General features: G+C 47.5%; 1 protein-coding gene and 1 long non-coding RNA gene across 8 annotated transcripts in view; both read left to right on the top strand.

Annotated features, from left to right (window-relative positions):
* Positions 1–16,685, top strand: part of LOC310689285 (zinc finger protein 212-like) — a 29,217-nt gene extending 12,532 nt beyond the window's left edge. For 4 of the 7 annotated variants that reach the window (XM_083466797.1, XM_083466803.1, XM_083466799.1 and 1 more), the window contains exons 4-8: positions 842–955; positions 2,085–2,195; positions 2,748–2,861; positions 3,262–3,360; positions 13,281–16,685. In XM_083466797.1, the coding sequence (XP_083322923.1) occupies positions 842–955; positions 2,085–2,195; positions 2,748–2,861; positions 3,262–3,360; positions 13,281–14,641 (1,799 nt within the window). In that variant the 3' untranslated portion in view covers positions 14,642–16,685. The remainder of the gene's footprint in view (positions 1–841; positions 956–2,084; positions 2,196–2,747; positions 2,862–3,261; positions 3,361–13,280) is intronic. The other 3 variants (XM_083466798.1, XM_083466801.1, XM_083466802.1) reach the window with 1 other exon arrangement.
* LOC310689591 lies at positions 5,632–7,308 on the top strand. Its single transcript, XR_014517536.1, has 2 exons — positions 5,632–5,995; positions 6,034–7,308. It is a non-coding gene; the product is annotated as an uncharacterized lncRNA (long non-coding RNA).
* Positions 16,686–18,590: the final 1,905 nt, after the last annotated feature.

Genomic DNA, 18,590 nt, shown 5'->3' with positions numbered 1-18,590 from the left:
GAAATCCACAGCTGGGGAGAGCCTGGAAGTGGCAGAGCAACTGGGCTCCATGGCATCCCAGCAGCGTGGCACTGGTATCCAACATATCCTGGGCCAGCTCAGCTTTTCCCACCCCTGGGATGCCCAGATTTTGGTGGGTCACATGCACTCTTGGCAAATGAAGCAAGGAGGAAGCCAGTGGAGTCATTGATGGGGGTGGGAACAGAGACATCTGCCTCATCCGACACTCCCCTCTCTTCCCCCAGCATGGCAGATAAGGGATTTGGATTGCAGCAAAGCCTATTAGAAAGTCTGTAGCTTCCTTCCCCAACCTGCTACCCTTCTGATGTTTCGGACTGGAATTCCTATCAGCTCCAGCCAGCATGACCAGTGGTCAAGGATAATAGGAATTATAGTCCCAGACATCTGGTGGTCACCAAGTGGGGATGGATAACTCATGGGCAGCAGCCATATTTTGGCTAGTTTTGCACCTTGAAACACACCCATTCTTGATCGTGGGAGCTGTTTGATGTTCAGCTCAAGGGAGGTTGCAGCTTAGCAGTAGACTGCACACTTTGCATTTGGCAGGGGGGACTCCAGTTAGTTCATCTTACAGATATTTTTTCATGGATCTCTGGTAGCAAAGCTGCGAAAGGTTTCTTCTGCCTGAAACCTTGGACTACGGCTGCTTGTCAGAATAGATGATACTGGGCTGGATAGACTGGTGGTCTGACTCTGGATAACACAGCTCTTTCTGTCAAAGCCAGGGCTTATTTATTTGCAAGCCTTCACAATTCTCTGAGCCTTTTGTTACTGAATGGCATATAATGACCTCCTCTTTTCCCATTCATCGATTGAACAGACTATGCCGTCGCCAAGCCAGAGATCCTGACTCGGATGGAGCAGGGAGAAGAGTTGTGTGAGAAAGGACTTGGAGGTTCAGAAGGCAGTGGTGTCCCTGAACAACTTGACGCAGGTGCGTTAGCAGGCCTCCGAAACACAGAGCAGAGAGTCCTTTTGCTGCCTCATCATAACAGAGATGTTATCTTGCAATTTCTTTTGACCTTTGCCACTGACTGTGTTGGCAGCATTTGGATATGACTTGCAAGTGAAGCCTGTAGACCAATGTGGGTGAGATCCAGCTCCTCAGCCCCACTCCTTTGCCTCAAAGGATATTGGTGGGAGCTTTTCCCCTGGTATGACACCAGGAAAGAAGAAAGTTGAGGGCAGGAAATGCTGCCTCAGTAATCCTTGTTGTGTATAGACATTGTGTAATTCCTGTTCTTTTACTAGATTCGAGTGATGGTTTTTTTCTGAAAATATAAAGTGCCTCTTTTCGGCTATGAAGTGGAATATAACTAATCTGAATGAATGAATAAATAAATAAATAAATAAATAAATGCATGGGGACATTGGGCTGGAAGCCCCTCACTTGCTGGGTGAGTTGTACTCAAAGTATGGAAATGAATCCACGTGTTAAATCTACCTGTTTCAGTTTAAGGTGTTTATTTACTTAGAGGGCTTGAGGAGCAGAAGTGATATTTGTGTTGCAAAAGACGCACCTTTTCCAGCACGTTGATTGTTTTCTTGTTGCCTCATATGCTTCATGCCTGTAGTGCTTTTGCAACAACCTTCATACTTGGCAAAAGCGTGTTTCTTTCCTATTACAAATGCTAATTTTTGTATCGGAAGAAGTGGCCTTGTATGCCCATGACGTTATGTTTGTCCTCGTGCACCTTTTGCATCAGTGTATATAATCTCTCCTGCCCGTTGTAGGTTCTGGATGATACCTTTTTAACTGCAGAAAGTTCTTGCATCCAGATTGGAAAGCCATCTTATTCCACCAGGCAATTTCTACATGCAAGACTGCTTGGAGAGCCTGGCCATTTTCAGAATGTGACATGGGCTCTGTTACGGTGCAGGGATGGTTAGAAAATGAAGACTTCTTACATGGGAACCTGGTTAGGAAAGTGATTGGAATGTATTGGGTTGTGTAATGAAACACTAAGTGTTTAAACCTCAAGTTTGTGACCAGGTTGTCGTGTGTGCATGGTTTTCAGTGTTCATCAGCTGATGCACAGCAACCTCTTCTCTCTCCCATTCAGACTGCCCCGCTGCTCCAGTCGATGTTTCTTTGTGGCTTAAACAAGAGGTGGAGGAATCCCAGAATGGGGAGGCTAAGCTTCCTGAGGAGACGAGCAATGGCTGCCACATGGGTGAGTATTTAACTGCATTGTGGTTTCTGCTTAGCTTTTAGGCTCCCAAGCAAGAAAGCAGGCCCTTGACTTGAGGGCTTCCCTCTTCCCAGCAGGCTCGCTTTCATTATAAAGCCAGGATTATGAGGGAGCTGCTTACACAATTGGCAGCCTGCCATATCCATTTAGTCCTTTGTGGGCAGCTTTGGAGACACAAGGCATATTTTTCAGGTGGGACTTCAAAGGTTTCTCTCCTTCCTCACCTCCACCACAACCCCATGTCACCTTTGCTGTTTTAAGTGGCTGGTTTTATGGGTTGTGTTGGACTTCACTGTGCCCTTTAGCATTGCCCCTTGAAACTCTTTCTTCCAAACCATCCATCCTCTTCTTTGCTTCTTCACCTCCTTCCTCTGACCTCTTTCACACTCTTCCCACTGACCTTCCCTGGCCCTCCTCTTTCTGTCCCCCTCACTTGCCACACATGCGCTTCCTCCTGCTGCCTGTGGCTCTGGATGAGTTTTCTCCTTGATGGAGAAGAGCAGCGCCCTGTGACCTCCTCTCTCCTATGCGCAGGTTCTCCCATGGATATAGTAGAGTCATCCTCGTGGATTAAAGAGGAAGTGGAAGAGGTGCGCTTTGCTCCTGAGGATGGCCAGGAAAGAGACCTCGGCCACAAAGGCAGCCTGGGTGAGTCCTGTCTTCGATCTCCCTTGGAACCAATTATGCTTGTCTTGTTAGGAATGCATTGAATGCGTAAATCCTCATGAAGACATTGCAAGTGGGTGTAAAGAAGCTGATTTAAATTTGTAGTGACGGCTCTAATATAACTGTTGCAGCAAACCTTCAAAGGCTTGCAGTCCTTATTCTTAGACATGCAAATTTTCTATCTCTGGCCATGTACCACCTTTCTTTTTCTTTTTGTTTGTTAACAACGTCCAAAAGCACCTGCCAGACTGCAGATTTCCCCCTGCGGTTTGGCTAGTTATTCTCCTGCCAAGATTCCCTCATAAAGATATTTCTGCTCTGAACGTTGTGGAAAGAGTAGAAGGGGACAGCCTTGGTTGCAAATTTCCTTCTTCCTCGACAGAATATCAAACTGTCACGGTGGACGAAGAGCACATGGCGGAGCCCCAGGAAGGCATGTGTGCGCAGGAGCCGTTGTTCCTTGGTGAAGGGCCTAGCGCTGGTGAGTAGCAGGACAAAGGTTTTTTGGCTCTTGAGAGCGTTGGTCCTTAGATTCCCCCTTGGGTGGGGCTGGTAACAGCAAGCCTTCTGGCCCAGCCAGAGTGCTCTGTCTTCCCACTGTACTAACTGCAGTGTTCTGTCTCACCACCAAACTGGCACATAGTTTGAAGCAGGAAAGCTGCATTCCTAAGCCAGTTAAGGGGGAAGATGTACCAGAGAGCAGAACTGTGATGGGTGGGGGTCCTTCTGATATGATGAGCAACGACTTGCGGAGCCTCAGGGCTGGAAGGCGATCAGCCCCTTGAAACAACCCCACATGCTCTCACCTTATGGTAGCTTCTTCCTGCTTAAGGGTACTAGGACTTTGGGTACCTTCTCACAAAACCATTTTTCATTTTAAAGGTCTGGATGCTCTTTCTCTCGTGTCTTTAAAATGCACAGCCGTGAGGGGAATCAGGGGATCAGACTTGCAGTCACACATATTTATTGCAGCAGGAAACAGACTGAACTTGTACTCGATGGAGAGAGACCTCTGTGACCCCTTTAAGATTTAGTGTCCACAAGGGCTGGGATCGCTCAGCAGCGTTTTAGAAGTAACTGATGGGGGGAATGAACATCCTTGCACACAGTGGTAGAAAGGATGCACGTGGGAAACACAATATAAAGTTTGTGGGGAGTTAACTCTCACCCTCCTTATAACAGCTGAGTCATTATAGACTTGCTCCGGAGTTCTGAGTCTTAATTGTACCTGCTGCATTTCAGAATGTTTTAAGATGCGACAAATATTTGCTCAGATTAGTTAACAGTGTTGGGAGACTTTCAGGCACCTCTTAATTGTATTCATGGCAATCTTCCCTTGAGCCCACCTAACTAGGTGTAATCCCAAAGCTGTTTTCAAACTGCCATCACCTATTCCATCTCAAGACTAAATTCTGGCGTGTCTGGGTTGTGTTTTTTTAAAAAAAGAAGTATACATGGGAACAGAGGGCAGTCCTGCTTTAAATTTCTAATAGTCCTAATAGATTCCAATTGAATCACACACTTCAAATGCCTCACGGGATCTAAAAAATAGTTGGGAGGAGAAGTAAGTGGCAAATAGCCACCTGCGCAGTCGATTTGCACATCAGTCAATGCCGGTTTGGTGTGGTTAGAGTGTTGGGCTGGGAGACCTGGCTTCTAGCCCCCTCTCAGCCATGAAGCTCACTTGGCAACCTGGGGCCCAGGTACTGCCTCTTCGGCTTACCTGCCTCACAGGGTTGTTGTGAGGAAAAATGGGGAGCGGGAGAGGCAAAATCATGCATGCCACGTTGAGCTGCTTGGAGGAAAAGTGGAATATAAATAGGGCAACATAAAAAGAATAAATATATAAATAAGTCAATCCTTAAAATTACAGTTCCAATGAAAACAACTCACTACGGCCAGGATCCAAATAGACAGTGCTCATGCCAGGGAGAGTAGGAATTTTCCCTGCTAAAGAGAGAAGCCACTGATCAATTTGAAAAGCCGCTTCTCTCTCTTGTGCCCAAGATAGTAAGAGATGCTGCTTTCTTCGCATGCGGATCTTGGGCACGCACATTTTTTGTTTGCTGGTTTCTGCTAAGTAACTAACTTCAGCTTTGTGTATACCTTGCTAAGAAGTGGAACCTCCTTAGGCCCTTTGCTCTCTTCCCCAGTTGTTGGTTTGGCAGGGATTTGCGGCTTAGTGTCTTCTCGGAACGGCAGAGGGGATTGGTTGGGACAGAGCCCTTCTAGTCAAAGTGCGAGCAATGAAGCGATGCTTCTTCTAGAGCAGAAGAGGCAATTGCCGTGGAAGGTTGGAGAGTGTGGCTGCTGTGGTGGCATGCTAGCAGATCCCAACACTTCCTGGTCAGGCAAGCTACAGGCAAGGCCAGGATCACCAAGGAAATCTCACACTGCTCATTCAGTCCCTGAGAACCAGAATCCCATTGGACATAAAGAGTGACAAAGCCCTTCCAGATCTTGCTGAAGCCCCTGGCTGCCAGAGGAACCGAAGCTTTTGCAGCGAGGTAGGCTGAGTTTTGCTTGCAACAAGTGGCCCAGAAGCGGACGCCACCTGAAGATGTCTCCCGCGCGAAATGCCACGGTTCAGAATGGTGCATCTTTAACATTTCCCTCGGAGGAAGACGTAACTGCTGACATTTCAAGAACTTGAAAGAAGCCTAAATGTCACCGCTCTCTGCTGGATGCGTTTGGGAGGCGCTTGGCACTGGGAAGAGGAACTGTGTGAGCAAGAAGTTGTATAATGTGGAGCATAGGAGTATGATATAGAAGGCCACGCTTCTGTCTTCTGTTTTGTGTTGGGAAGCCAAAGTGGGGCCTACCAAGGGAATCCATTGAAGCAAGAGATCAGTTGTTTGCTACCAGTTCCTCCCGATGAATTTTTCTGCGTTACTGAGTGCCCCAACTTGGTAGCTGTTCAGCACAGCTTTGCGTGTCGGGAGGCTCCACCAAACTGTTGCCGCAGGCAGGAGTCTCTTGGAATGCTGCCTTGAAAGCTGCCTGCCGAAAACTGCGTGAAAACTGGAGGAAGGCACCAGAGAAGAGGCAGCAGCCCAAGACCCAGTGGCTTTCGTAGGTTCCCAGACCCAGCCCAGTTTGCCCAGTGGGTCAAGGAGGCCTGGGAAAGTGTCTCTGTGGACATGGCAACCCACAGCCCAGTCATTTATTGCAACAGCTGGTTCAGACTTCATCCAGGGCACAGTCATTGCTGTTGCCAGGAGGTGGAGTGGGGGAGGGGACTCCTGCTTTGGCCTGCATCCTAGATAATGAAGGGACTAAGGGGAAGGATGCTGACAAAGTCAGCTTCAAATGAATGCCACTGAGGGTTCCTTCTCCTGAAGCGAAGACATCTTTAGGCTTCAAAAACCAGTTCAGGTTTAATAAAGCCGTTACATTATTGTTAAATGCCTGAATGCAAGATCTTTCCTTCTAGTTCATTTCCCACGTGTAGTTCTCCCGCTTATGACCCAGGTAGTAAATTAAAACAACAATAATAGCAAATAATGGTAAATGTATTGACTTGCTGTGGTGAAAAATCCAGTGCTTATAATAGCACTATTGACCTACCTTTAAAAAAAAAAAGTTATTTGGAAGAGGCTCCATCGTCTCCCAAGGCAGCTTGTTTCATTTCTAAAGTCAAAAGTGTTCTGTTGCTTCTGTGAGATGTCTGTGGGTCATTTGCTTGCTGGAGCCATTGGCAGGTTCCATATCCCAGTTGTACTTCATTGCTCCTGTTCTCCAGCCTGTGGTATGTGCTGTGCTCTGGCTAGCGCAGTTTAATCTGGTGTGGGTGTGGAGGGGCTGTGGAGGCTGATTTGTAGTTCGTTTCCTCTTAGACTGGGTTACCTGGCCCTGTAGTAACACCTTCCCTGATCTTACGGGTACATGTTGAACGACTAGCAAGGTGCCCTCTGTAATGATTCCCGCCCCCAGTATGTTCCATGGATATCTATTAGTACAGTGGTACCTCGGGTTAAGAACTTAATTCGTTCTGGAGGTCCGTTCTTAACCTGAAACTGTTCTTAACCTGAAGCACCACTTTACCTAATGGGGCCTCCTGCTGCTGCCGCACCGCCAGAGCACAATTTCTGTTCTCAACCTGAAGCAAAGTTCTTAACCCGAGGTAATATTTCTGGGTTAGCAGAGTCTGTAACCTGAAGCATATGTAACCTGAAGCGTATGTAACCCAAGGTTCCACTGTATTGCATTTAAGGCTTAAAAATATGTCATAGTCTAGGTTAGCAATAGAATAAAGCTGTGAACTTTGAATTCTCAAACTTCTACTTTCTCTCTGATCTCCCCTCTCTCCACACTTTTAGAAATAATTGTCGTGTGTGAGCAGGATGATAGCGTTGGGACAGCATTAGACTGGGATCAAGGAAGGAGGCGCTATAATACAATGCCAAAAGTTAGGGAAACAGGGCAGAGAGGGGGAAAACTTAATTCCACCTGTGAATGAGGTGGTACAGCGTGGTTCATTTAAGGGAGACATTAGCAGAAAGCTGGGAGTGGGGTTTGCAAATTTGGAAGCGGGGAAAGGCGGGGTGAGATTTAGGTACTGAAGCAAACATAGGAAGTTTGGCAGGGGCATACAGGGAGAATAGGTCGAATATGGATAGTTTTCCTGCAAGGACAGGGAGGATCCTGTGTGGGTTTTCACCACCCATTTCTTCACTGCCAGGAAGTTGAAACTCTAAGAGGTTCATTCAAGTCCCTCCCAGTTTCACTACCTTCCACCACTACTGCAGAACATTTTTCTGGCAGCTCCTAAGGCGTGGCAAACACAATTTTATAACAGAAATGTCATTTCCTTTGTTGCTCCGCTCCTCTGTCTTTCCGATCCCTTTGGAGGACCCCCTCCCCCGTTCCATCGGAGGGAAGGGGGAGGACCCACACATCAGCAGGCAGCGGAGGGGACAAGGGAACTTTGCAAAGACTCCTCAGGAGTCCTCAGGGACCCAGAGAGCCTGTGAAGAGGAACCTCAGGGAGTGAATATCTTTGACATAATGGGCCATGGTAGAGAGAACCACACAGAGAGAAAGAGAGAGTTTTTATAAGGCAGTGTCTGCAAGCATTGGAATGGGAGGCTTCCTTTTTTCATAGTTTGCAGCAGACCCAGGATCATGGTTGCAGATTTATTCCCTTCGCGAAGTGCTTGCCCCTTCTGCTGTAATGTGATTGTAAAAACATACGGGCTGGAAGAGATCTTGTGGGTAATTTCATGAAGGAATCTCATGAATGCATGCCTGTTGGGTTTTGGCTACCCATGTGGGTTTTCTGGGACACATTGGTGATGAGGACCCAACAGGAAACCCTGGGTCCCTGTTCACAGATCTGTCCAGGGCAGCCAGCGTTTTCTTGCGGAGAGCAAATTCCTGTGTTACGTTTCCACCTTGACTCTGAGGTTACAAAACTTCAGGCCCCGGTTCTGTGAGCCGCTTTAGTTCTGTGAGTTGGGTGGCCCCTTCGGCCGTCCCTTGCACCTTCAGGAAGTTCCCTGTTCCCGGTCTGGAGGGACAAAAAAAACATTGTTTGGGGCCGCAGAGTAAGAGCTTCCTCTTTGCTCAGGTCCAGCCCCCTTTCTGACTTGGGTTGACGCCGCTGGCGACATGGAGCACGTCCTTCGCGAGCAACACCGAGGGCGTTTTTACGAAATGATGGAGGAGATCCTGTCCACCAAGCGAGAGGACAACAACAGTTACATTAACCGCGAAAGATACAGGACTTTGATCGAGGAGGTCAAGGAGGCGAAGAGGCTCCGCAGCAAAAAGGGCAAGCATTACCGCCGGCTGAGGCGCTTCAACGTCCTGAACATCGGCGAGGAAGAGAAGCTGGTGGTGCCCGTCTCCCCTGGGCACACCGAGGTGGTGTACTTTGTCCAGTACGAGGACTTGTTTGACATCCTGCACGCGGCACATATTGCCATCGGCCACGGCGGTCGGACCAGGATGTTGAAGGAACTCAGCCGTAAGTACAAAAACGTCACTGCTGAGGCTGTAATGACTTACCTGAAACTTTGCGAGCTGTGCCAGAAAAAGCAAGGTGGTCCCAAGAAGGGCTTTGCCGCAAGGCCCGCGTTTCGCAGCGAAAGGGATTCGCATTGTTCGTTTGATATAATTTACATGTAGCAGGACTGGGATGCAAACTCAGAACAGTGCATTGGGATCCCCTGAGAAAAGTGTTCAGCCTGGACTGCTGCAACCAGGTATTTTTCACAATCCCCATTCCATGTTTTCTGCACTGCAGAGAGCTTGTATTTCAAATAACTGAAAAATTGGTGCTTGGGGTGGCGCCGTAATCCTTAACGGGGAGCCACGGACTGTCGAAACACACAAACGGAGACATTTGGAAACAATAAGCTTGGTCAACGGAAGCAAGACGAAGTCTGAAACAGTTTCGTTCAAAGCGTGAGGATTTCTTCGCATCACGACGGCATGAAAAGGATTCCTTGCAGAAGTTGCCTTTGGGTGGTCCCAGATGGTCTGGCGTCATCAAACTTGATTTCAGATAATTTAAGGACTTTGAGGTCTGTCGGAACAGGGTGATAGAAATTCAGGCGTGCTGATTTCGGTGCAGGCTGGTATCGCTTCAGCTCATGCCCACAAAATGGGGAGGTCACCGAAACAGCCGTCAGCACATGGAGACCTATGGAGAGACTCTCAGCTAATGTTAAAAAAATAATAGTATTTGTAAAAATAAACTCCAGGTAGGCTTCAAGGAAAGTTGTCATGAACACCAGAACCTTCTGAGGATTGCACAAAAAGCAAAAACTCTCAAAGGACCGAGTCTTGGGAGAAGAATTGCTATTCTGAGGCTTATCGGGTTCTAACAGGCTTTATTTAAATAAAATATAAACAAATAACAGGTTCTGTTATTTTAAAAAACAGTTAGAAGGTTTCCCCCCAATCCAGCAGTATATACATTTTGTTCAATAATTAAGTAACAACAATGGCAATGCCAATTTGAAAACATTCTGATCTAAGTACTTCTCTGCATTGGGGAGTGGGCAGGGGAAACGACTTGAAAGCGTGGGTAACACAGGGCCTCATCCTGTAGTTCATTCTACAGTGCAAAGTTTTCAGAACAGAACTTCAGCCAGAGCTTGCTTAAAGGACTCCACCAAATATTTGCCTGTTTTGATTTTGGGCTTCCTCCTGTTGCCTTAACCATAATTTTTTATGTGTTTAGCCTGAAGTTAAAATGCCTCTGCACCTCCCTGCATTAGAAACCCACGAGTCCTTTTGCCTAGTAGAGATTCATCAGGGCAGGGCCTGCTCCTCATCAGGGCAAGTTCCTGCTCCTCAGTTTGTGAAACAGGCGAGGATGTGAAGTTGGGCTCTCTCAGAAGTGTCCCATGGGAGTTCTGGCGAAACCCTTCAAAACTCACCATCTCCTGTTTTTGAGTCAAGTGCAACTTTCCCACTAAGTCATTCAAGGATTTTATTTAGTTGTATTTATAAATGTTCATATATTGTGTGTGTTGATTTTGTAAATGAAGTATTTATTTGATTTTTTTATATATGTATCTTTTAATATTAATCAATGATCCTGTCTTTTTACCCATTGTTGACTGCTTTGATTTCAAAGAAAGCAAGTTTTTCAATATGCAAGTGAAGCAGAGGCATTCGTGGTGTTGCAGCTAAATTTGCCTCCTCTGCAAGGCTGTAACTAAAAATGCTGACGTTCGCCTGCTTCTAAGAATCCTTCAGGTGGATTCTGTGCCTAGTTCAAAGTCCTTTGAACCCCTTCCAGGCCTGTACTGATGACTGCACAATCTCAAAAAAAGATAATTCTGGGAGGAAGGGCAGTGGCAGGAATCCTGTGTCACTCCCAGTGTCATAAGCCTCTGCCTCTGCTCTAGTAAATACCGTATTTTTTGCACTATAGGGCTCACTTTTTCCCTCCTAAAAAGTAAGGGGAAATGTGTGTGCGTCTTATGGAGCAAATGCAGGCTGCGCAGCTATCCCAGAAGCCAGAACAGCAAGAGGGATTGCTGCTTTCGCTGCGCAGAGATCCCTCTTGCTGTTCTGGCTTCTGGGATTCAGAATATTTTTTTTCCTTGTTTTCCTCCTCCAAAAACTAGGTGCGTCTTGTGGTCTGGTGCGTCCTATAGAGCGAAAAATACGGTAAATATATTGTCTGCCGATGGTCTTCCTTTGTGCTCCGCTTAAGAAGAGTTCTTTGTACGATAACAAAAATAAATAAATCCCAACGCTCCAAATGACAGTGAACCTCAGTGCTAAAAATGTTATAGTGTAGTAAAATGGTGTTGTTTGCTATTAAATACCGATTAGCTTTGCACCTGCTTGTTTTCTTCACAGTGATGTCAGGTGGAATGTTAAGAGAAATTCTATTAAATTCTTTTGTTTGAAAAATGGCTTGGCATAATTCATTACCGGGATAACTTCTCTGGTTAAAGTTTGAAACCAGAAAGGTGTAAGAACATAAATTCCACAGTTCAGCTATGTGCCACATGAAGACATCACTTCTTTTTGTATAGCTCAGTTGGTAGAGCATGAGACTGTTAATTTCAGGGTTGTGGGTTCGAGTCCAACATTGGGCAAAAAACATTCCTGCCTTGCAGGGAGTTGGACTAGATGATCCTTCTGGTCCCTTCCAACTCTACAGTTCTGTGATTCTTCGATTGTATACAGGGTTGAAAATGTGCTTCATTTATCTTCTCCATTGACAGCGACAATTGCATGTTTAAAGTTGGTCTTTAAGGTGCTACTGGAAGGAATTTTTTTATTTATACTAAAAAGTAATTAAGGTTTTTCTACAACTGCTGCCTTTCCCTGGCCTGGCTTGGTAATCGTTAGCACCGTTAACATTTGAGCATTTGGTATTTCCCACAAGCTTAGTAGTAAATTTACTCTTTTTGATAATGTCATTATCAAACTCCCAGCAATACTTCTGAACATAATAAACTACCGCAAGTGCTATTGTGTTGTTCGGCATAGCCAGTGCAGCCTACATTCTTGGCTCTCATAACTACTCGTGTTTCAAGGAAAGGCAAGCTGCGGCAAGGCTTTCCACACCAGTGACTGAGCCCAGAGGGCCATAATGTGTCATCAACAGCCCCTGCGACACCTCATGATGCTAGAGGAAGCATGGCAACCGTACTGTGATTCTGAATATTGCTTTTTGTAGGGTAGGGGGCACTGGGGATAGGTTTATAGCAGGGGTTGTCAACCTGGTCCCTACCGCCCACTAGTGGGCGTTTCAGGATTCTAGGGGGGCGGTAGGGAATTCTATGGCACAAGCTGAATCCTTCTTCCATCGAGCACTGCGGGGCGGTAAGGAAATTTTACCATCAAGAAAGATGCGTTAGTGGGCGGTAGGTATGAAAAGGTTGACTACCCCTGGTTTACGGAGTCAAGAAGGCAGTGACTCCCAATGGTTTGGGAACCACTGTTCTAAATAAAATGAAGGTGTTGGGCTTCAAAATAAAAAACCCATGCTTTGAATTGGTCCCAGAAACAAACAGGCAGCTTGTGCTACTAGCATGATAGTGGCCTCCCTCAAACAGCTGTTTGCGGTTGGCCATTTCTTCCCTTGGTCTGATTTGGTGGCTGTTCCTGAGCCCTCTTCAAATGCAGCCTTATATATGCAGGTTGAACTTCCAGTTGGTATCACCAAAAGGATGGGCCAGCGGGTGGTAGGGGAGACCTCAGCGTCAAAAACCGAATTACTCCTGTACGCCCCGACTCACAGCTTATTCAGGGCTTGTGTTCCTGTGTCTCATCTTAAGTCAGTTGAGCAATGGCAAAAAGTTGCCCTCCTCGTGAGTTTATTTGCATGCTGCTTTCCCCTGCTCAAAGAGCCTCACAGCAACATACAGACTAAAACCTAGCATCTCAAGACGTTGCGTTAACCATTACAAAGTAGAGCACAATTTGTTGTTGTTTAGTTGTTTAGTTGTGTCCGCCTCTTTGTGACCCCCTGGACCAGAGCACGTCAGGCACTCCTGTCTTCCACTGCCTCCCGCAGTTTGGTCAGACTCATGCTGGTAGCTTCGAGAACACTGTCCCACCATCTCGTCCTCTGTCGTCCCCTTCTCCTTGTGCCCTCCATCTTTCCCAACATCAGGGTCTTTTCCAGGGAGTCTTCTCTTCTCCTGAGGTGGCCAAAGTACTGGAGCCTCAGCTTCAGGATCTGTCCTTCCAGGGAGCACTCAGGGCTGATTTCCTTCAGAATGGAGAGGTTGGATCTTCTTGCAGTCCAAACAACAGCAAAACTTGCACTAATGTCAGTAAGACCAGCAAAACACTTAAATGCCTTAACAATAGAACCCAAACATCCATATAGGAGCGAAAACAGGGCAGCTTAAGAGTCTGCTGTGGGAGAGAGCTTTTCCTGTGTAACGCCTGGTCCCCTTCTGTTCTTATTCTTTTCTCTAGCAGAACAAGAAACTTCAGCAGAGACACAGGAAGACGGAAGCCGCCGGAAGCCAGACTTGCTCATTGACCTGTCGGGAAGAACCACCCCTCCCAGCCCTGGGCACAGTCTTGCCTGTGGCGCTGAGCCTGGTGCCCAGCCCCAGCCCACCAAGGAGGAGCCGGAGAACTTTATGCAGGAGCTGTACTCCTACCTGGACTGCAGGAAACGCTTCGGGCACAAGCGGTCTCTGCTGGACCACGAGGCGCCCCACCCCTTCCAGTGCCTGGAGTGCCACAAGAGCTTTGGCTGGGAGGACGAGCGCCAGCCGGACAGCCACCCCCCTGCCACCTGCCCCGAGTGCACCCAGCGCCTGCGCAAGAAGCGCTCCAGCCTGGCGCACGTGGCAGACGCCCAGCCCTTCGCCTGCGCCACCTGCGGTGCCACGTTCAGCCAGTGGTCGATGCAGCTGCTTCACCAGAAGTGCCACGGGCCCCACAGCCACTCCTGCGGCGACTGCGGGGCCGGGGCCGGGTCGGCGCAGGAGCTCCAGCGGCACCGGAGGGCCCACGCCGTGGTGGGCAGGGCCCACTCCTGCCTCAACTGCCCCTGCAGCTTCCTCTCCTCCTCAGAGCTGGCCGCCCACCGCCGGACGCACACCTCGAGCTGGCCCTTCACCTGCAGCTGGTGCCAGAGCACCTTTGCCAGCCGCAAGGTGCTCTCCGAACACCAGGAGCTGCACGTGGCGGCGGCGAGGAAGGTTCTGCCCCACGTCAAGCTCAGCTTCAGCTTCAACTGGCGCGAGTTCCTGGCGGAACAAATGAAGCACTGCCTGCACTCCAGCTGCTCCCCACGGCAGGCGCTGGCCGAACTACTGCAGAAGAACTCAGAGCTGTGGCCCTACCCGTGCGCAGAGTGCGGCACCCACTTCTTCAACCAGTGGGCCCTCGCCAACCACAGGTGCGCTCCCTCGCCAAAGGTCGTGGCAGGGGGTGGCAGCGTGCTTTGGCAGGGGGCGGGCGCGGATCTGCCCCCAGCCGCGTTCCAGTGCCCCTCCTGCGGCCTGGGCTTCCCCCAGGAAGAGTTGCTGGCACAGCACCTGCCCAGACACAGCGGCGAAGGGCGCCCTTTCCAGTGCCCCCACTGCAAGAACAGCTACCTGTGCAAGGAGGCTCTGGCCGGCCATGTGCAAAGCCACTTCACCTGGCGGCCGGCCCACTGCTACATCTGCGACCGGGATTTTGCCCAGCCGGAGGAGCTGGTGGAGCACCTCAGCACCCACGTGGTGGAGCACCCCTACAAGTGCGGCCGCTGCCACAAGAGCTTCCTGAGCCCCTTCCTGCTAGGCAAACACTTCCAGCAGGAACATGCTGCCTTGGGGTAGCCGCACGTCCGCAACTGGTTCACTCGGCCTGAGCTGCTGGAAAGAGCACCTGCTGTCCCGCGCTGGCAGGGACCCCTTCCAGGGCGATTGGGGGGAGAGAGGCTGTTCTTGCCGGCGCTGCTGGGGGAGCGTGGGAGGAAGCATGCAAAAAAGGAGTCGTGCCGGGTGCAAATGGGGGGAAAAGACGGAAGTGTCTTCTCTAACTGGCTGCAGAAAGGGTTCCCCAAACTGAACGTGGCTGGAAAAGACTTTGCGCAGGTGGAAAGGGCTGCCTGCATCTCGAAGGGTCTCTGGTTCACCTTCCTCTTCTTCCTCCTCCCCGCTGCGATCCTTCAGTATCGCTCTCAGACTGTGCTGTCGCTGCGGGAGTTGCAATCAGTTAACTAGCAAATCGCCTCCCGCATATGGGTCCCGAGGTCTGTTTTGAGGTCCTTTAACAATCACGTGGTGTGCATTTTATGTGCATCCTTAAAACAGGCAAAAGGATTTTCAAAAGCAGGACGAGAACAACCGAGCATAGGTTTAAAAGCAACGCAAAATCAACGGCTAAGGCAGAGAACTTTTCTCCTAGCTTGGAAAGCTTGTTGAAACTCTCATGTTCTCACTGGTTTCCAGAAGGGGCAGAGAAGGGGCTCTTCTGGGGGTTCAAGCCACGGTGCTGGGGCATGTTTAAATGTCTGCAGCCACGTGGGTGAGACAGATTGCAGGGTGCTGTTTTATCTAGGGGAGTTCCATGGGGTTGACTCCTTTACGGATTGTGGGCCCCTGAGAAAAGTGCCTCCCTCAGTGGTTCTGTGATGAGATTCTTCTGTTCCATTTGGAATGGTTTTATATGGTTTGTAGTACTAATGAGTTTAATTTTTTTAAAATAGCATAGTCTGTTGTTGTAACCTGCCCGGGGACATAATAAATAAATCTTATAAATAAGTGTAGCACTTGAAGAGCCTTTTGGAGTTGGGTGCATCAGTCCCTGTACGAACAGCGCTGTCTTCCCAGCAAGGCTGTGGCAGTTGCACTCCAGAAACCTGCAGTGTCCTCTTTTTGCGGGACTCTGGAACACAGGTCACCAGGGTGCCGTGTTAGAACACAACAAGCACAGGGGTTGCAGGGCGAGACAGCTGGAGCGAACACACCCATGCTCACACGAAAATTTTTGCAGGAAGTTTCAGAAGCCGGGAAGCCTGACCTTTTCTCTGTTTCGGAGCCTGCAAAAGGGTTGTATTACGGCAGCAACAGAAGTGTGGGAGATGGGGGAGGTAGCATGCTCTGTTCCCTTCTGAGCAGCCCAGTGCCATCCGGATTTATTTATTTTTTGGACTACAACTCCCATCAGCCCCTGGCATTAGCTGATGGGAATTGTAGTCAGAAACACCTGGAGGCCATGCTGGCTACCTGACAAAAGGGCGGCTTCAGCTTAAAAGAGCTGCGTTTCAGAGATCATTTTACTAGACATCTTTTCATGGAAAGGCTTTTGCTCATGCAGTCGTACTGCGACCAGTAAGTTCATTCTCATCACCTTCTTTTCAGGAGCTACAAGGAGCATGAAATTGGGCATGGCCTGATCAAGATTTTTATTTTATTTTATTTATTGTTTATATACTGCCCTATGCCCACAGGTCCCAGACCCAAGCCTGAGCTTCCACAGTTGCTGCCCGCCATGAAACACCATTGACAGGATGGGCAGCAACAGCTGCAGAAACGTTCCACGCGAGAACATTTTATGCTCTTGCTAACAATGCTCTTTGAAATGTGCATTTTCTATTTGACTTTCTTTCGTAATGTTTTCCTTTGAAATGCCTTAAGATATTTTTTTGTTAACTTCACTGCGTCAAATGTGCATTCCTTTGTAATACTTTTATTTTGGAACCTTTCAGATAATATTTCAGTTTCCTGTTAATTAAAGTATGCTTTAGATGTATACTTTATATTTGACTTCCTTCTGTAGTGTTTTCTTCTGGATTGTTTTCTTTGAGGTTTTAATGTATTTTTTCCCCCTTAAAAATACAAAGCGGTATAGAAATGAAATAAATAATACGAACAACAACAGAGAAGTCTGCATTTCTTTTTGTGCAGGGACAAACAACCCTTTATTACTGTATTCATTCATTGCTTTTTACACAAAAACGTCTCAAAGTAAGAAATAACACTGATAAATTAACATCCAAGTATAAGAACTAAGAATAAAATGAAATCTCACAGAGTTCAGGCATGAAAGGACCCTTCAAAAACACTGGACATTTATTTTTTACTTCTGCCATTTTCCTTCAGGTGGAGGAAACTGCACAGATTTGCTTTGGACAATAAAAGTGTCTCTCTGTGTTGGATTAAAACCAGCCAGTTGTGCTGATCCTGCTGTGTGCTAATATCTTTCTTGGCCCAAGCAATGTTTGCAGTGAAAGTTTTAATGTTTTAAAGAACTCTGCTCTGCTCCCCACACACCCAGCCACTTCTAGGCAGAAAATAGTTCTGTATAACTTGGAAAACCGGCATTGGTACTGGAGGAAAAGATGAGAAAGAGACAACATGATAGAAATTTACAGTTTATAAAATGATGCCTGACAAAGTGGCTACTGAAAAGTCCCGTCCCCCCTCAATAACTAGAACTCCTGGTTATCCAATGAACTGGAATGTTGGGATTCAGGAATTATAAAAAAAAGAATTTCTTCAAGCAGTGCAGAGTACAGTGGTACCTTGGTTCTCAAACTTAATCTGTTCCCGAAGTCTGTTCCAAAACCAAAGCGTTCCAAAACCAAGGCGTGCTTTCCCATAGAAAGTAATGCAAAACAGATTAATCCGTTCCAGACTTTTAAAAACAACCCCCAAAATAGCAATTTAACATGAATTTTACTATCTAACGAGACCATTGATCCATAAAATGAAAGCAATAATCAATGAACTGAACTATAAAATAAATAAGGCAGTGTTGTAGATGATGATGATTATTTCTTACCTGCACTGGTGATAGTCATATTTTGGATTGGGGGGCTTTTATCCATTTTCGCACTCACAATCAATCAGTAGCTGAACTGGGTTCCACACAGTCAAACGCAAAATAAATAGCAAAAACAAAAGCACCAAAGTTAATCTGTTCCGGAAGCCTGTTTGACTTCTGAAAGGTTTGAAAACCAAGGCGCAGCTTCTGATTGGTGCAGGCGCCCGGGAAACAATAGCCGACAGCCACATTGGACGTTCACCTTCCAAAAAACGTTCGAAAACCAGAACACTTATTTCTGGGTTTTTGGCATTTGGGAACCAAGGTACCACTATAGTTAGTTAAAACAAAATTTAAAAATTCCTTCCAGTAGCACCTTAGAGCCCAACTAAGTTTGCACACAAAAGGTCATACCAATAACAAACTTAGTTGGTCTCTAAGGTGCTACTGGAAGGATTTTTTTTATCTTGTTTCGACTATGGCAGACCATCACGGCTGCCTACCTGTAACTGCAGTTAGTTTTATATCACACTTCCTCCAAAGATCACAGGGTGGTTCACAACATAAAAATACAAGATGACACAAAATACATAGCAAATGAAAAAATAGCTACCCTTCCACCAACACACTGAAAAGGCCACAGGCTTCTGTTAAACTACGGAACTCACTCCCACAAGAGGCAATGATGACCACCAACTTGGATGACTTTGAAAGAGGATTAGACAAATTCATGGCAGAGAAGGCTATCGATCGCCAGTAGCCAAGATAGCTGATCACACACACACACACCATTTGACTGGCAATGCCCATCAACTTTGTGGGAGTCTGTACCCCCTCAAATATTTTAGGGGGGGTTGAAAGGACCTTGGCTTTTATGCTCAAAGTCGTGGGTTTGAGCCCCACGTTGGGCAAAAAGATTTGTCGCATTGCAGGGGGTGGACTAGATGACTCTTGGGTGTGCCTTGTTGTTGTCGTTTAGTCGTGTCCAACTCTTCGTGACGCCCTGGACCAGAGCAC

The sequence above is a fragment of the Podarcis liolepis genome, assembly GCF_965112155.1.
Source record: "Podarcis liolepis genome assembly, chromosome: 12".
NCBI classification, from domain to species: Eukaryota; Metazoa; Chordata; class Lepidosauria; order Squamata; family Lacertidae; genus Podarcis; species Podarcis liolepis.
The sequence above is the reverse complement of the archived record's forward strand: the minus strand, read 5'-3'. Positions and strand labels throughout refer to the sequence as shown.